We start from the raw sequence: 13,995 nt of genomic DNA, 5'->3' as shown, positions 1-13,995 counted from the left end.
TAAGGATGCTGAATCAATAATTTCTCGCAATATTTCTTATTATCGTACGTCTTATTTGTTTGCGCATTTTGTCTTGTATAAGTACTGGTCTCAATTTCATTTTGCTATCTTATTTCTATTTCTGACTATTTAATTTGTGACAAATGCGTCTAGATCGTACAATCATTATAATGTCTATTCAAATTTTTGCTACGTTTCTTCAAAAATGATTTCTTGAGTCAAAAACGCTGTGACGCTTCGCAAATGTAATACAAAAATGGAATCATGAAGTACGTTCTTTGTAGATCCATTGTCGTTGTAATTTTCCGTAGTAAACGAATTTGTCTAAAAAACGGACATTTCCACACACAGCACACTTTAGTCTGAGGGACGTCCTACAGATAAAGTGGGATATCTCAATAACCGGTAGATATCCAGTAGATATTTAATATCCGGTGGATATCCAGCGGATGCACAAATGTCCCTCAAAATATCCTGTGCTGTGTGGGTTAAAACGTAAAAAAAACCAAGTACATATCTTTACACAAAATTTTATAAATGATACTAGGCAAAAAAATAAAGAATTTAAAAAAATCAAATATAATGTAAGTAAAAAAGAAATTTATTGGGGGAAAAAGAAGAAAAAAACCGTTACTTTTATTGTAAGAAAAACAGCTAATTTTCCCAGCTGTATACTGTAAGATCGACGAAGAAATCGACCCACTAAAAGAATACTTTTGTGCATAATGACATTTCTTCGATACTTCTATGCACAATATAATATACACTTATTATTTTCAATATCTTAATATCTAGAATTAGGCTTATTATCACCATTGGATATTAATCTCTCCTTTTCCATCATATGCCTTTTAAATTCTATCTGTTTTTCCACATTTGTTTCTTCTTTCTCTCCATTTGTAGTATTTCCCTTCTAGACAATGCTACAGAGAATTAAGACCATCAGTGTTTAAAAATAAGACACATTCTTGCGCAGGAATAATTTAACGACTAATAAATTTTCAATGTTACCTGGTTTTGACTTTTATTCACTTGTAAAATTTGTTTTATTTGGCGAGGGTTGAACAATCTTGGAGCTCTGAACATTTACAAATGACGATGGAACAAAATCGGTCTCAGTTATATCGTACCGTTGTTCACGGTGGGTACCAGAATAGGATCTAAACCTACAGGTTACCTTCGAATAACATCCTTCGATACTTGTATTGCACGGAATCCTCGAATAGCAGCTGTAGAAAAAAATTTATGTACATTTTGTCTTGCGATTAACGTCTTTTTTATAAAACTAAAAATAATGTAATAACTTAGGTTATTTCAAATAATCTCTTAAAACCAAATGCCCAATTTCATATATATCTGGAGTCTTGAAAGAACTGCAGTTTTCAATAACACGAAACCAATTAATCGTGTTATTTCAAAGTTACCTATATATAATTTAATATTGCTTATATATTAAGTTTTTTACAATAACGGAGAAGCTGAGAACGATATAAAGATAGACAACATTTATAATAAAACTGCAAAATCTCAATCTTGAAAAATTTGTAATAAGTTCTTATTTAGAATTATAATAGTAACTTTTCTTTAAAATCAATAAAGTATCCTTAACACACTTCGTCTATATTATAAACAAATATATATCATATAAAATCATTAAAAATGAAAAGGTATGTATCTTCTTCCAGGAGCGCTGAACAATTAAACAATTAAGAGAAAAATTAAACGTAAACGTAGTATAAACAGTAAATAAAATAAGTATAACAGTAATATATAGAATAAGATAATTATAGGATAATTACATAAAACAATTACCTTGTTGAATTAATAATCGTCGCGTCGCGTAATAAATATAATATAATAAAGAGTCACACGGTCGGGTCGGTCTCGCTCCGCGCGTATTACCGTGTCTCTCGATCGATCGAGATAGGTTAACTGATGATGAACTGAGAACTGACTGACAGCGCGCTAAACGAACGCACTGTCTGCACTGCACTGCACTGCGATACTAACGCCGCTAGCCGCCAGTGTCGAAAAAGTGAAAGTGACGTTTCTGATTATAACGTCATCATATAAAATGTCGGCGTTAGGAGGAAGTATCTTAATAAAAAATTTTCACATTTGGACTTTGCGTCGCAATATCTCCGCTCGTAGGGCACGTAGCGGAATATTATAAGAGAAACCCCCCCCTAATTGGACCCCAAGCTATCGATCAAGCCTACTTAGAACTTGATCCGTTCACTCGTTATCGAGATCTCAACATCTCGGTACTCGCAACCCGTCGCGTCGCGTAAAAGAGTCACGGTCGGATCCCTCGCTCCGCGTGTACTTGGCGCGAGCCACTACCGTGGTCTCTTGATATAAAATGACACTCAAGGCGACGTAGGGACAACTGTAGGAACAATATCCGTAAATAAACTAAGATTCAACGTCTAGAAAAAAAAATTTTGTAAAATGAAGTTTTATTAAGCAAAAGCACATTCAGGTTGATAGGATAAGCAGTATTGCGTGTAGCGAGAGATGACGCAGCAATCGAACAAAGACAGATGCCTCTCGTTAGACAGAACATTATAGATATAACATAGAAACAGGATTATAAATAAGGAAAGAAGGGGGCCGAGAGAACCCTGTTTCTTTGGACGATACGTTGGACATATTACTGATCCCCATCCTATTTTAGTAGATAGAAACGTTCTCCATTCTGAACTTCTTCCTTAAGGTAGTCGTCTCGTCAGGGCATGTATTAGATAAAGTTTTCGATTTCGGATTTTATATCAAATTATATATGATCAGCTTTGCAGTCAATTTTTTCTGTGGCTCCTTACCGACTATTTACTCTAGAAAATCGATCTCGAAAATCACAAATTTTTGCATTACTTCATACAGACGGCCAGAAAAAGAATGCTCTATCACGGTTTCAATCACATATTTTCGCATTTTTCGATTAATGCAAGTGAGAAAAAACTTGCTTTTTGTACATTAGATTTCGAAGAATCCGATTGCAACCATAAAATATATATTTACCGGAGATTTCGCTGCTAATTTTTTAGTTTATTTTAGTGAAATGCGGTAATCGAGCAGACATTTTTTGGTCGAGGTGAGGTTGGGAAGACTTGGCAACCGCCGCTGGCTAATCACTGTAGTTGCAGGTTATTGGGGCTCGTCTTTCTTAGCCGATTGGATCGTGATTGACACCTTTTCATGCGTTTTGAAACCCTTTCTCATTAATTGTCAAAATTCAATCGAAAAGTATTTTTCTCACTTGTAACCTTTCTCGACGACTCGCATGATCAGCTGATCAAAACGGAGTCAAATGAAAAAAATCACATACTTTGGAAAAAGTAACATACTTTGTCACGTATGAAATTTTACACCATAATTCATAAAATTATTTTTCCCTTAGCAAAAATTGCCTGAAATATATTTCTGAACGTAAAAACCTACAAACAGTCACATGACTAAGCACGTAGCGAGACGCCTACCTTAAGGGTCGACAGAGTAACACTACCGACCTCTGTTGGGTTGCTTAGCTGCGGAGTCCGTATTTTATTATTATAATTTTTTAAGAGCCAAATGGAAAATCCGGCTCTGTACCAGCTTTGCGGCTGATCTTACTGATTAAAACGAGCATAAGTTTAATGAGATTCGTTAATTAATTTGGCTAAAATTTGGATATAACCTTTTCTAAGCAGCTTTTTCAGGCTTGCTTAGAGCTGCAAAGCTGCTTAGAACAGTTGTCCCAAATTTTAGCCAATTAATTAACGATCTCATTAAACTTATGCTTGTTTTAATCAGTAAGATCAGCCGCAAGCTGGTACAGAGCCGTATTTTACCATTTTGACTCTTAAAAAATTTATAATAAATAAAATACTCCTGACTCGCAGCTAAGCAACCCGACAGAGATCGTAGTGTTACCTCCTGTCGAGCCCTTAATGTCTTTTCCTAAATATCGTTGCCTTTACAAAATGCGAAGTTATAATTCAATTTAATTAAGCAAATTCTCTGAGAAATTATATCCGTGCAATGTTTACAAATTTTATCCTAAAGCAGAAAAAACTTTCTCCGCGTTGTGTCTCACTAATTTTTTACAGTTAACCCGTATGTCGTGAACTCCATTAAATTACTTTTACAAACAAACAATGAAACAAGAGCTGCGCAAATGTAGTTATGCAGTCGCGTGTGTTGAAATGAACAAAACACGTCAATTATTAATTTAATTAATTACGAGGACAATCTCCAAACTAAGACACGATAAGACAGACACTTAACGCCGTGTCGGCGAAGAGCGAAATGACGCGAGGCATGCGGATGATAGAAATAAGCGCGAGGAAAGTTGCGGGTGTATGACTCCCGGTGCAAGGATACACACTGGCACACGACTGACCATTGATCTCGGTTGTCTTGGCCAAGCGTGTCCACTGTCCTTCAGTTTCTAAATAAATGTCACATTCACCATCGCCTGGACCTGCTGGTGCTACCGTAGTATCAGCTGGTACTAACAAGATTGTAGGCTCGAACGTCATATGTGCGCGGCACTTATCGATCGTGATAAAGCGCTCGAGCCGATCGAATGTGAGTTTCCTGACAGCGTTGAACCAGAGAAAGCGATCCAAGAAGCGAGACGAACGTCTCGAAAACACTTGGGAAAACAGGTCTTGGCTAATTTACCATCGTATTACACTGTGCGCATGCATAATCTTGTCGTCTAGCTGTTTGATGTTTGATTATGCCAGCAAATCTTGCGCGGTTTTTGGCGCGCCAATAATTTACAGTCATTTTATGAGCAGTAAGTTATTTTACATTTCTGCTGTCGTTTTCTAAACATCAATTAAATTAACGGATTTACCATCAAATCTATCGTTTTTCTGCCAAGAAAATTTGTTGCAGACAAAATACTTTTTTTCAAATTTGACTAACTGCAGGGATTATGTTCGTAAACTTCTGCATTATTAGATACTTTTATACAAGTGTGAAATATGAATATTTATATTTGAAATCCTACAGATAAGGACTCGGATAAGGATGCTGAATCAATAATTTCTCGAAATATTTCTTATTATCGTACGTCTTATTTGTTTGCGCATTTTGTCTTACTTCGCACTGCTCGCGCGTATACTGTCTCTGTAACAAATGCATCTAGATCGTACAATCATTAATGTCTATTCAAATTTTTGCTACGTTTCTTGTTTCTTCACAAAATGATTTTTTGAGTCAAAAACGCGTGACGCTTCGCAAATGCAATACTGTTGATCTAGGCAGAGTTATACAGGGATGGATAAGTAAAATAGACGATAATAGTTACACAGTCTTTTATACGAGGATATTCAACAGCGGTTTTGCAACGACTGACTTTACATCCGATACATAGAAAAGGAAACATGGCATACGCCCAGAACTCAAGATCGATAGATATACGCGATATATTGAATATGTCGGTATCCCCAAATGTGTGGCGATTAATGAACTGACTTTATAACCAACAAATACAAAATGGAATCATGAATTAAGTACGTTCTTGGTAGCTCCACTGCGTTGTAATTTTCCGTAGTAAACGAATTTGTCTAAAAAAAGGACATTTAAAACTTAAAAAAAAAGACAAGTACATATGTTTACACAAAATTTTATTGATGATACTAGGCAAAAGAATAAAGAATTAAAAAAAATCAAATATAATGTAAGTAAAAAAGAAATTTATTGGGGAAAAAAAAACGTTACTTTTATTGTAAGAAAAACAGCTGATTTTCCAGTTGTATACTTATAGAGATCGACGAAGAAATCGACCTACTAAAAGACAACTTTTGTGCATGACATTTATTCGATACTTCTATGCACAATATACCACACTTATTATTTTCAATATCTTAATATCTAGAATTAGGCTTATTATCACCAGTGGATATTAATCTCTCCTTTTCCATCATATGCCTTTTAAATTCTATCTGTTTTTCCACATTTGTTTCTTCTTTCTCTCCATTTGTAGTATTTCCCTTCTAGACAATGCTACAGAGAATTAAGACCATCAGTGTTTAAAAATAAGACACATTCTTGCGCAGGAATAATTTAACGACTAATAAATTTTCAATGTTACCTGGTTTTGACTTTTATTCACTTGTAAAATTTGTTTTATTTGGCGAGGGTTGAACAATCTTGGAGCTCTGAACCTTTACAAATGACGGTGGATCGATCGGTCTCAGTTATATCGTTGTTCACGGTGGGTACCAGAGTAGGATCTAAAAATACACAGATGACCTTCGAATAACATACTTCGATACTTGTATTGCACGAAATCTCGAATAGCAGTGTAGAAAAAAAAATTTATTTACATTATCTCTTCGATTAAGATGATGTTAAAATTACCGCCAGAACGTAATTTTCGCGTACATGCTATTTTTTATTGTTCTATAGAATTATAAATCTTTTTCCGTATTTCGAGTATTTCTTTTTGAAGTATACACGCAAATGGAGAAAAAACAAGTCAACTTTACACTGAAAAAGAAAAAAAATTATAAAAGTATATAATTCTTTCTTTCTTAACGTAAAGTTGACTCGTCCCTTCTCCGTTTGGTTGTATACCTTAATCCTGGAAAATAGTTTATAATTCTATAAAACCAATAAAAAATAGCACGTACGCGAAAGTGACATTTTATCGGTGAAACAGATGACTCAAGAATCGCCTTAACGTATTTTTTTATAAAACTAAAGATATGTAATAACATTAGGCTTTTTAAAAATATTTTTTAAATAATCCCTTAAATCTCTTAAAACCAAATGCCCAATTTCATACAGATCTGAGGTCTTGAACTGCACAGTTTTCAAATAACACGAAATCAATTAATCGTGTTATTTAAGAGTTACCTATATATAATTGAATGCTGCTTAGACGTTGCGTTATGATTATAACGGAGAAGCTGAGAACGACTTAAAGATAGACAACATTTATAATAAAAATGCAAAAACGCAATTTTCAAAAAATTGTTACTTTTTTTAGTTCTTAAAAAATTTAGAATTACAGTAACTTTTTTTTAAAATCAGTAAAGTATTCTTAACACACTTCATCTATATTGTAAACAAACATACATAAAATTATTTTAAAAAAAGGCAATTTCTTCTAGAGTAACAATTGAACATGCACATATAAGAGAAAAATTAAACATTATAAAATATTTTAAGAAAAACTATTTACAGTTTAGATTTTCATATTATTCTCTATACCTATTTCCTACAAATCTGTTATTAACAGATTTGAACCTTTATTTAAATCAGGTTTAGGTACTTTAAAACATTCGTTATCATGATTTCCCAATCGCACTGCAGAACCGAATATGTTACCTGAAACATTTAATTTTTCTGAAATCTGCTTATCCAATGACTGTGTCACATCTTGCACGTCGTTAGTTTGTTCAAGCTTAATCTGTCTTTGCAGCTCTCTTTCAAATTGTTCTCCAAAGGACATGAGAACTCTTTTCAAGCCATTTACAGCAGAACCCTGCGCAAACAAAAAGCCCCAATAGTTCAATTAAAATATAAAATACACTGTTTATTTTTTCAAGTTATTGACGCATACAATGCTGGCATTAAGTATTGCCAAGCCTCGTGTAGGTTCCTTTGTGCTGCAATAACCAACATCCACGTGAAAATTTTCATTCTTAAGCTGGACCTTAACGTAACTGACGCAATCAGCGTGATGAGCAACTTCTCGAGCAGCATAATCTTTACCTATAACAAATTCGCGAGCTTATTTTTATATACCTGACTATATTAACACTTATGAGAATTTTTTCAGCTAATGACAGATATACCTATTTTTTTGTTTGACAACAGTATGACTCCAGTTGCCCTCACCAAAAACCTTATTAGCCGCTGAGATTAAATCAGGAAGTTCCGCTATTAATCCATCGGTTCTACATAACAAACGTGTTAACTAAAATTATTAAAAAATTACCTTCTTAAGAAAATGTAAAGTCACCGCGTGCACATGCCAGTATGAAAAACGATTATATATTAAAAAATTGTTGTATAAAATTGTTTTAACCCTTAAACTACAGACCCCGATTTCAACGTTTCAATGGTAGATAATGCAACACAATTTTTTTACTGGGTCATTTTGACCCAGAGTGTAGTTTATGTTTCAAATAGGTAGTGTGTAGTTTAAGGGTTAATACATTCAATCAACGTATAAAATAATTATGCATTGCAACATAAATGATATTAATTTCCATAAGAAAAATGTTTAGATAAATAATAAAGGCTGTTCAACATTTCATAATTTTAAAATGTTAAAATCTTTTTTTGCTCCCTCGCACACGTTCCCTCGTTTCACTCCTTATATAATAGAGCATTCTCATTGGTAAGCTAAAGCCAGAAACGAAGGGCAGAAATATGTTAACCGGGATATTTTTCTACGAAGGGCGATGTACAGAAAACAGAAAAGTGATAGGGATATAGTGAAGGAAAAAAGAAATCAGGGGGTCAATCACATAATTTTTTTCTCTAGGGCGGAAACGTTCTCTGCCATCAGCCTTTAGGCCCGAGACGTTGGTGATATTGTCCATTGTCAACAATTTCTTTTAATGCACCGCCATAGAGAGCAAACGCGTTTGCGAGCGCCGCATTGTGTTGAAAAAATGAAAGGAACATTTTCTTAGGTGACGACGTGTCTTAATGTAAATTTTATACATTTTAGACTTTGCACCGTAATATCTCTGCCCGTAAGACACGTAGACAAAAATAAAAACACTTTTATTATGTAACTCAAATCCCTCTATCAACTGAGCTGGAAACTTAATAAGTTCAGCCGTTCAGCCGTTCCTGATAATCTAAGGGTATCTCAACTCCTTTGCCCGCATATAAATACAAGTCAGTGTCTTGCTGCGTTTACACTTGACGCGTGACACTAACTGCGTCTTTTAAAATTCAATTTTTCTGAAGTCTACTTACCCAATGACTGTGTCGCATTTCTTTTTATGTCGCTAACTTGTTTTGGGAATAACCTGTCTTTGCAGCTCTTCATCAATTTTCTTTCCGACGACAGGAGAACTCTTCTTAAAGCATTTACAGCAGAACCCTGCGCAAACAAAAATGTCTAAATTGTTCAATCAAATATAAAATACACTGCTTATTGTTTTCAAGTAACGCATACATTCTGGCGTTATATGTCGACAAGTTTCTTGTAGGTTCCTTTGCGTAGAAATAACCAACATCCTGGTGAAAGTTCCATTCTCAGCTGGACCTTAACAACACTGACGCAGCCAGCAACGTGATGTTTATTTCGCACATTTACCTCATTGTGAATTTTATCGTCGGAATCTACATCGTAAATTACATCTTCATAATCGAAATCTATAACAAATTCGCAGAACTTAGTTCAATAGATCTGACTATTCACACTTATGAGAATTTATTCAGTTAATGTAACAGATGTACCTAAGGTTTGGCAGATCACAGTATGATTCCATTTGCCCTCTCCAAAAACTTTATTGGCCGCAGAGATTAAATCAGGAAAATCCGCTGCTAAATCCATCGGTTCTGTGGTAGTAAATATGCTGACTAAAGCACTTGATTTTTTTGAAATCTGCTTACCCAATGACTGTAACACATCTCTTTGTACATAGTTACCTTGATCAGAACTAATCTGTCTTTTTAGCTGTTGCAACTCTCTTTCCACTTTGTCTCCAAACGACAGAAGAACTCTTCTTAAAGCATTTACAGCAGAACCCTGCACAAACAAAATACCTTAATTGTTCAACCAAAATATAAAACATACTACTTATTTTTTTTTTAAGTGACTGACACACATACAATTCTAGCGCTATATATCAACAAGTCTTGTGTAAGTTCCTCTGCGTAGAAATAACCAACATCCTCGTGAAGTTTCCATTCTCAAGCTGGACCTTAACAGAACGGACACAGCCAGCGCGTTTATATTTACCTTGATTTATACTACCACAATATATACCTGGAAATCTATAAAAAATTCGCGAGCTTATTTTAGATTGAACTATGCGCGCTTATGAGGATTTATTCAGCTAATAACAGATGTACCTAAGGTTTGGCTGACTACAGTATGATTCCATTTGCCCTCTCCAAAAACTGTATTGGCCGCTGAGATTAAATCAAGAAAATTCGTTTCTAAATCCATCGATTTTGCGGTATCAAACGTGTTGACTGAAACATTTGATTTTTCTGAAATCTGCTTACTCAATGACTGTAACACATCTCTTTGTACATAGTTACCTTGATCAGAAACTAATCTGTCTTCGTAGCTGTTGCAACTCTCTTTTCACTTTGTCTCCAAACGACAGGAGAACTCTTTTCAAAGCATTTACAGCAGAACCCTGTGCAAACAAAAATGTCTTAATCGTTCAGCCAAAATATAAAATGCACTGCTTATTGTTTTCAAGTAACAAACGCATACAATTCTGACGTTTTGCATCAACAAGTCTTCTGTAAATTCGTCTGCGTTGATATAACCAATATCCTCGTGAAAGTTTCCATTCTCAAGCTGGATCTTAACGTAACTGACGCAGCCAGCACAGTTTTTATTTCGAAAATTTATCTTATCTTTACTTAAATCGTCGAAATATTCATCGTCGGAATTTTTGTCGTCAGAATCAAACCGATAGGAATCTGTAAAAATTTGCAAACTTATTTTTATATACACCTGACTATTAACACTTATAAGAATTTATGCAGCTGATGACAGATATACCTAAGGTTTGGCGGACTACAGTATGATTCCACTTGCCCTCTCCAAAAACTTTATTGGCTACTGAGATTAAATCATGAAAGTTTATTGCTGAATCCATCGGTTCTGGGGCAGTGAACGTGTTGACTAAAACATTTAATTTTTCTGAAATTTGCGTACCCAATAACTGTATCACATCTCTTTGTATCATAGTTACCTCGTTCAGAACCAATCTGTCTTCGTAGTTGTTTCAGCTCTCTTTCTACTTTGTCTCCAAATGACAGGAGAACTCTAAATAAACCATTTATAGCAGAGCCCTGTGCAAACAAAAATGTCAGTTAATCATTCAGCCAAACTATAAAATGCACTGCTTATTCTTTCCAAGTGACTGACATACAATTCTAACTGTCTGTATTGACAAGCCTTCGTCTGCGTCGATATAACCAATATCCTCGTGAAAGTTTCCATTCTCAAGCTGGATCTTAACGTAACTGACGCAGCCAGCACAATGTATACGTCCTGTACTAGCGGAATTTATGTCATTATCGAAATCTGTAACAAATCCGCGAGCTTATTTTTACACAGATCTGCCTATTTTAACACTTATAAGAATTTATGCAGCTGATGACAAATATACCTAAGGATTGGCGGACTACAGTATGATTCCACTTGCCCTCTCCAAAAACTTTATTGGCTACGGAGATTAAATCATGAAAATTTATTGCTAAATCCATCGGTTCTCCGGCAGCGAACGTGTTGACTGAAACATTTAATTTTTCTGAAATTTGCGTACCCAATAACTGTATCACATCTCTTTGTATCATAGTTACCTTGTTCAGAACTAATCTGTCTTTGCAGCTGTTGCAGTTCTCTTTCTACTGTGTCTCCAAACGACAGGAGAACTTTTTTCAAAGCATTTACAGCAGAACCCTGCGCAAACAAAAATGTCTGAATTATTCAACCAAAATATAGAATACGCTACTTATTGTTTCCAAGTGACAGACGCATACAATTCTGGCGTTTTGTATCGACAAGCCTTTTGTAGATTCCTTTGCAATGTAAAAACCATCGTCTTCGTAACAGTTTCCATTCTCAAGCTGGATCTTGATGTAACTGATGTATTTAGTACGGTATTTCTTTCGAGCATTTATCTCATCGTCGATATGTTCATCATCGAAATCTACTTTGTTGGAATCTACATTGTGGAAATCTGCAACAAATTCACGAGTTTATTTCTTATTTCTATAGACCTGACTATTCATATTTATTCAATCAGCATGACGCAGATATGTACCTAATCTTTGTTTGACAACAGTATGACTCCATTTGCCCTCTCCGAAAACCTTATTGGCCACTGAGATTAAATTACGACGTTCTTCTGACAATGAGATTAATTTAGGATGTTCCACTGTTGAACAACAGGGTACTGCCTTCTCAGGCTTGTGCTCATTCTCCGCCATAGCTTGTTTTGCAGCGAACTGAAAAGCGAAAACATCCATATTTTTACATCACCTTTGGCCGAGAGATAGATTACTTTCCATCCCTGGCGGAAATATTTCTACCTCAGGAATTATACTGCACCGCCGTATATTTACCTTGTAATTCTCCGCACGAGCTCGGGCCGACTATTTTCACGATCTATGCGATCTAAATTTCTAGTTCCTTAACTTTCCTTTTTGGTTACCGGCTCCTGCCTCTTTACAGAGGACAATACGGCTGAAAAAAATTTGTAGTTAACCGAGTTAGCTCGAGACACGTGAGCGTTCAAAATCGAGAAACGGTGCATCAATGGCTTGTGTACGTACGTAAGAATAGCTCACGGGTAGTCTTTATCGCGTTTAGGGAAACGCGCGTACGATCGACGACCACGCGGATCGATGGACGCTATAAATGGCGATGGATTTCGACTCGACGCGACGTCGCGCTCGATGTTCGTTTCAGGGTTCACGTGTCGCAAAAAACGGCGAAATGTTAGGAGAAGGTTATTGTCACACGCGACGAAATCGACAATCACGATGAAACCGCTGATAAATGGGCCAAAATGGCGCGTTCAGTAGAACAAACCGATCAGTAGCGATCGAACGTGATTGGCTACTTTTAGACCGAGCAAATCAGCGTAGCGTGTTGATAAGATGATACTCAACAGTTTTGCCTGCTGAACGCGGCCAATGCAATTCGAAATGACCAATCGGCAATCGGCAAACAGTATTCTCCCGCGACAATGTCCCTCTCAAGTAGCGAGTGCCGAGTAGGCCACACGTAGGCTGGATTCGGGGAGCGCGCTATTAGCGCTATTGCTTATTCTATTCTTGTTTTACACCTGATGAGCGATAAAGACAAAATGATTCAATCCCAGCCGGAATGCTAGCGTCTTTTCGACGTCTATAGATGTCGGCGTTCCGGCTGGGATAGCGCTAATAGCGCGCTCCCCGAACGCAGCCGTAGCAACCATTCTCTACATTTGAACTGACTGCACTAGTTCAGAGTTTATCTCTTTTACTCCACATTGGAGGGAAAAAGATAAACTGTGAACTAGTACAGTCAATTCAGGTGCAAAGAGCAAACCCCCAGGCCTCTCATTTGTCTGTTTATTTTTCGAAGAACCTCCCGAAGTACAAACACACGTGCACGCAATGGTGCTAAGTTAGTGAACAAAATATACTTGTCTCACTTTAACTTAAAACCGTGCACTTGTGTGCATCAGTTCCAAAAGTTCTTCGAAAAGGAATAAACCTATTAAATCCGAAAACAGGTTTTGGCTGATTTGAGTTCAATAAAATGATCTTAATTTAATACATAAAATCTCTTATTATTTTGATTATTTGACAGACTGGATATACTACTTCATTAATTCGATCGGGAGCAAACATGTTAAGTTTAGCAAACAAATTATTATCTTCGATCTCTTCTTTTTTGGTCAAATCCTTGATTTTTTAAACCGCTGTATTCTCTTTTCCGATTTTGATTTTTTTATTGGGTTCTTGGACTAGTGAGTTAATTTACTTTCACCTAAACTACGTGAGAATACAGAATAGAAGAAAAAATTTAATATAATTTATATATTACTACAATTTATGTTGATTAAAATTTACCTTGAATTTATATAATACAGATACAAGCTGAAAGGCAGAAGTTTAAGCTGTGATCCACAAACTCGAATCGCGTATCTCGCTGAGAAGCTAATTATTTTTCATTCGTAACACTTGGGTCGGTTCAATTGGATCTGTCAAATACTATAATTTTTTTACGTATGTTACGACATTCATCCATTCTACCGCTCGGCATCGAATGTCTTGCATCTCGTGTTAATGTAT

At 35.7% G+C, this 13,995-nt stretch overlaps 2 protein-coding genes and 1 long non-coding RNA gene across 3 annotated transcripts; all 3 read right to left on the bottom strand.

Annotated features, from left to right (window-relative positions):
- Nucleotides 1-5,303: 5,303 nt before the first annotated feature.
- On the bottom strand, nt 5,304-9,197 carry LOC139809048 (uncharacterized). The gene is made up of 6 exons (XM_071771659.1): nt 9,108-9,197; nt 8,935-9,061; nt 7,562-7,713; nt 7,327-7,483; nt 6,086-6,227; nt 5,304-5,997 (listed from the first exon to the last, which is right to left on the bottom strand). Exons 1-5 carry the CDS (start codon nt 9,195-9,197, stop codon nt 6,121-6,123), a joined length of 633 nt encoding a protein of 210 aa, XP_071627760.1. The 3' UTR covers nt 5,304-5,997; nt 6,086-6,120.
- Nucleotides 9,198-9,219: 22 nt separating this feature from the next.
- Nucleotides 9,220-9,862, bottom strand: LOC139825200 (uncharacterized). The gene is made up of 4 exons (XR_011735498.1): nt 9,796-9,862; nt 9,613-9,712; nt 9,421-9,522; nt 9,220-9,336 (listed from the first exon to the last, which is right to left on the bottom strand). It is a non-coding gene; the product is annotated as an uncharacterized lncRNA (long non-coding RNA).
- Nucleotides 9,863-10,235: 373 nt separating this feature from the next.
- Nucleotides 10,236-12,361, bottom strand: LOC139809047 (uncharacterized). Its single transcript, XM_071771658.1, has 10 exons — nt 12,277-12,361; nt 11,976-12,159; nt 11,692-11,891; nt 11,512-11,611; nt 11,319-11,441; nt 11,079-11,233; nt 10,899-10,998; nt 10,706-10,828; nt 10,412-10,623; nt 10,236-10,331 (listed from the first exon to the last, which is right to left on the bottom strand). The coding sequence occupies exons 2-10, from the start codon at nt 12,139-12,141 to the stop codon at nt 10,236-10,238; spliced, it is 1,275 nt and encodes a 424-aa protein (XP_071627759.1). The 5' UTR covers nt 12,142-12,159; nt 12,277-12,361.
- Between the last annotated feature and the right edge of the window lie 1,634 nt (nt 12,362-13,995).

Source organism: Temnothorax longispinosus, chromosome 2 (genome assembly GCF_030848805.1).
Source record: "Temnothorax longispinosus isolate EJ_2023e chromosome 2, Tlon_JGU_v1, whole genome shotgun sequence".
NCBI classification, from domain to species: Eukaryota; Metazoa; Arthropoda; class Insecta; order Hymenoptera; family Formicidae; genus Temnothorax; species Temnothorax longispinosus.
This window is presented reverse-complemented; position numbering and strand designations above follow the sequence as displayed.

What these genes read in the sequence shown, in the direction of transcription:
- LOC139809048 (XM_071771659.1), bottom strand. Translation starts at nt 9,197, where the DNA reads ATGTTGGTTATTTCTACGCAAAGGAACCTACAAGAAACTTGTCGACAT. An exon ending in CAATACTTAATGCCAGCATT is followed by an intron (nt 7,484 to 7,561) that starts GTATGCGTCAAT and finishes TTGTTTGCGCAG; the next exon opens with GGTTCTGCTGTAAATGGCTT. An exon ending in AGAAAAATTAAATGTTTCAG is followed by an intron (nt 6,228 to 7,326) that starts GTAACATATTCG and finishes GTGTATTTTTAG; the next exon opens with ATCCTACTCTGGTACCCACC.
- LOC139809047 (XM_071771658.1), bottom strand. Translation starts at nt 12,141, where the DNA reads ATGGCGGAGAATGAGCACAAGCCTGAGAAGGCAGTACCCTGTTGTTCA. An exon ending in CAATACAGACAGTTAGAATT is followed by an intron (nt 10,999 to 11,078) that starts GTATGTCAGTCA and finishes TTGTTTGCACAG; the next exon opens with GGCTCTGCTATAAATGGTTT. An exon ending in TGTAGTCCGCCAAACCTTAG is followed by an intron (nt 10,624 to 10,705) that starts GTATATCTGTCA and finishes AAATTTTTACAG; the next exon opens with ATTCCTATCGGTTTGATTCT.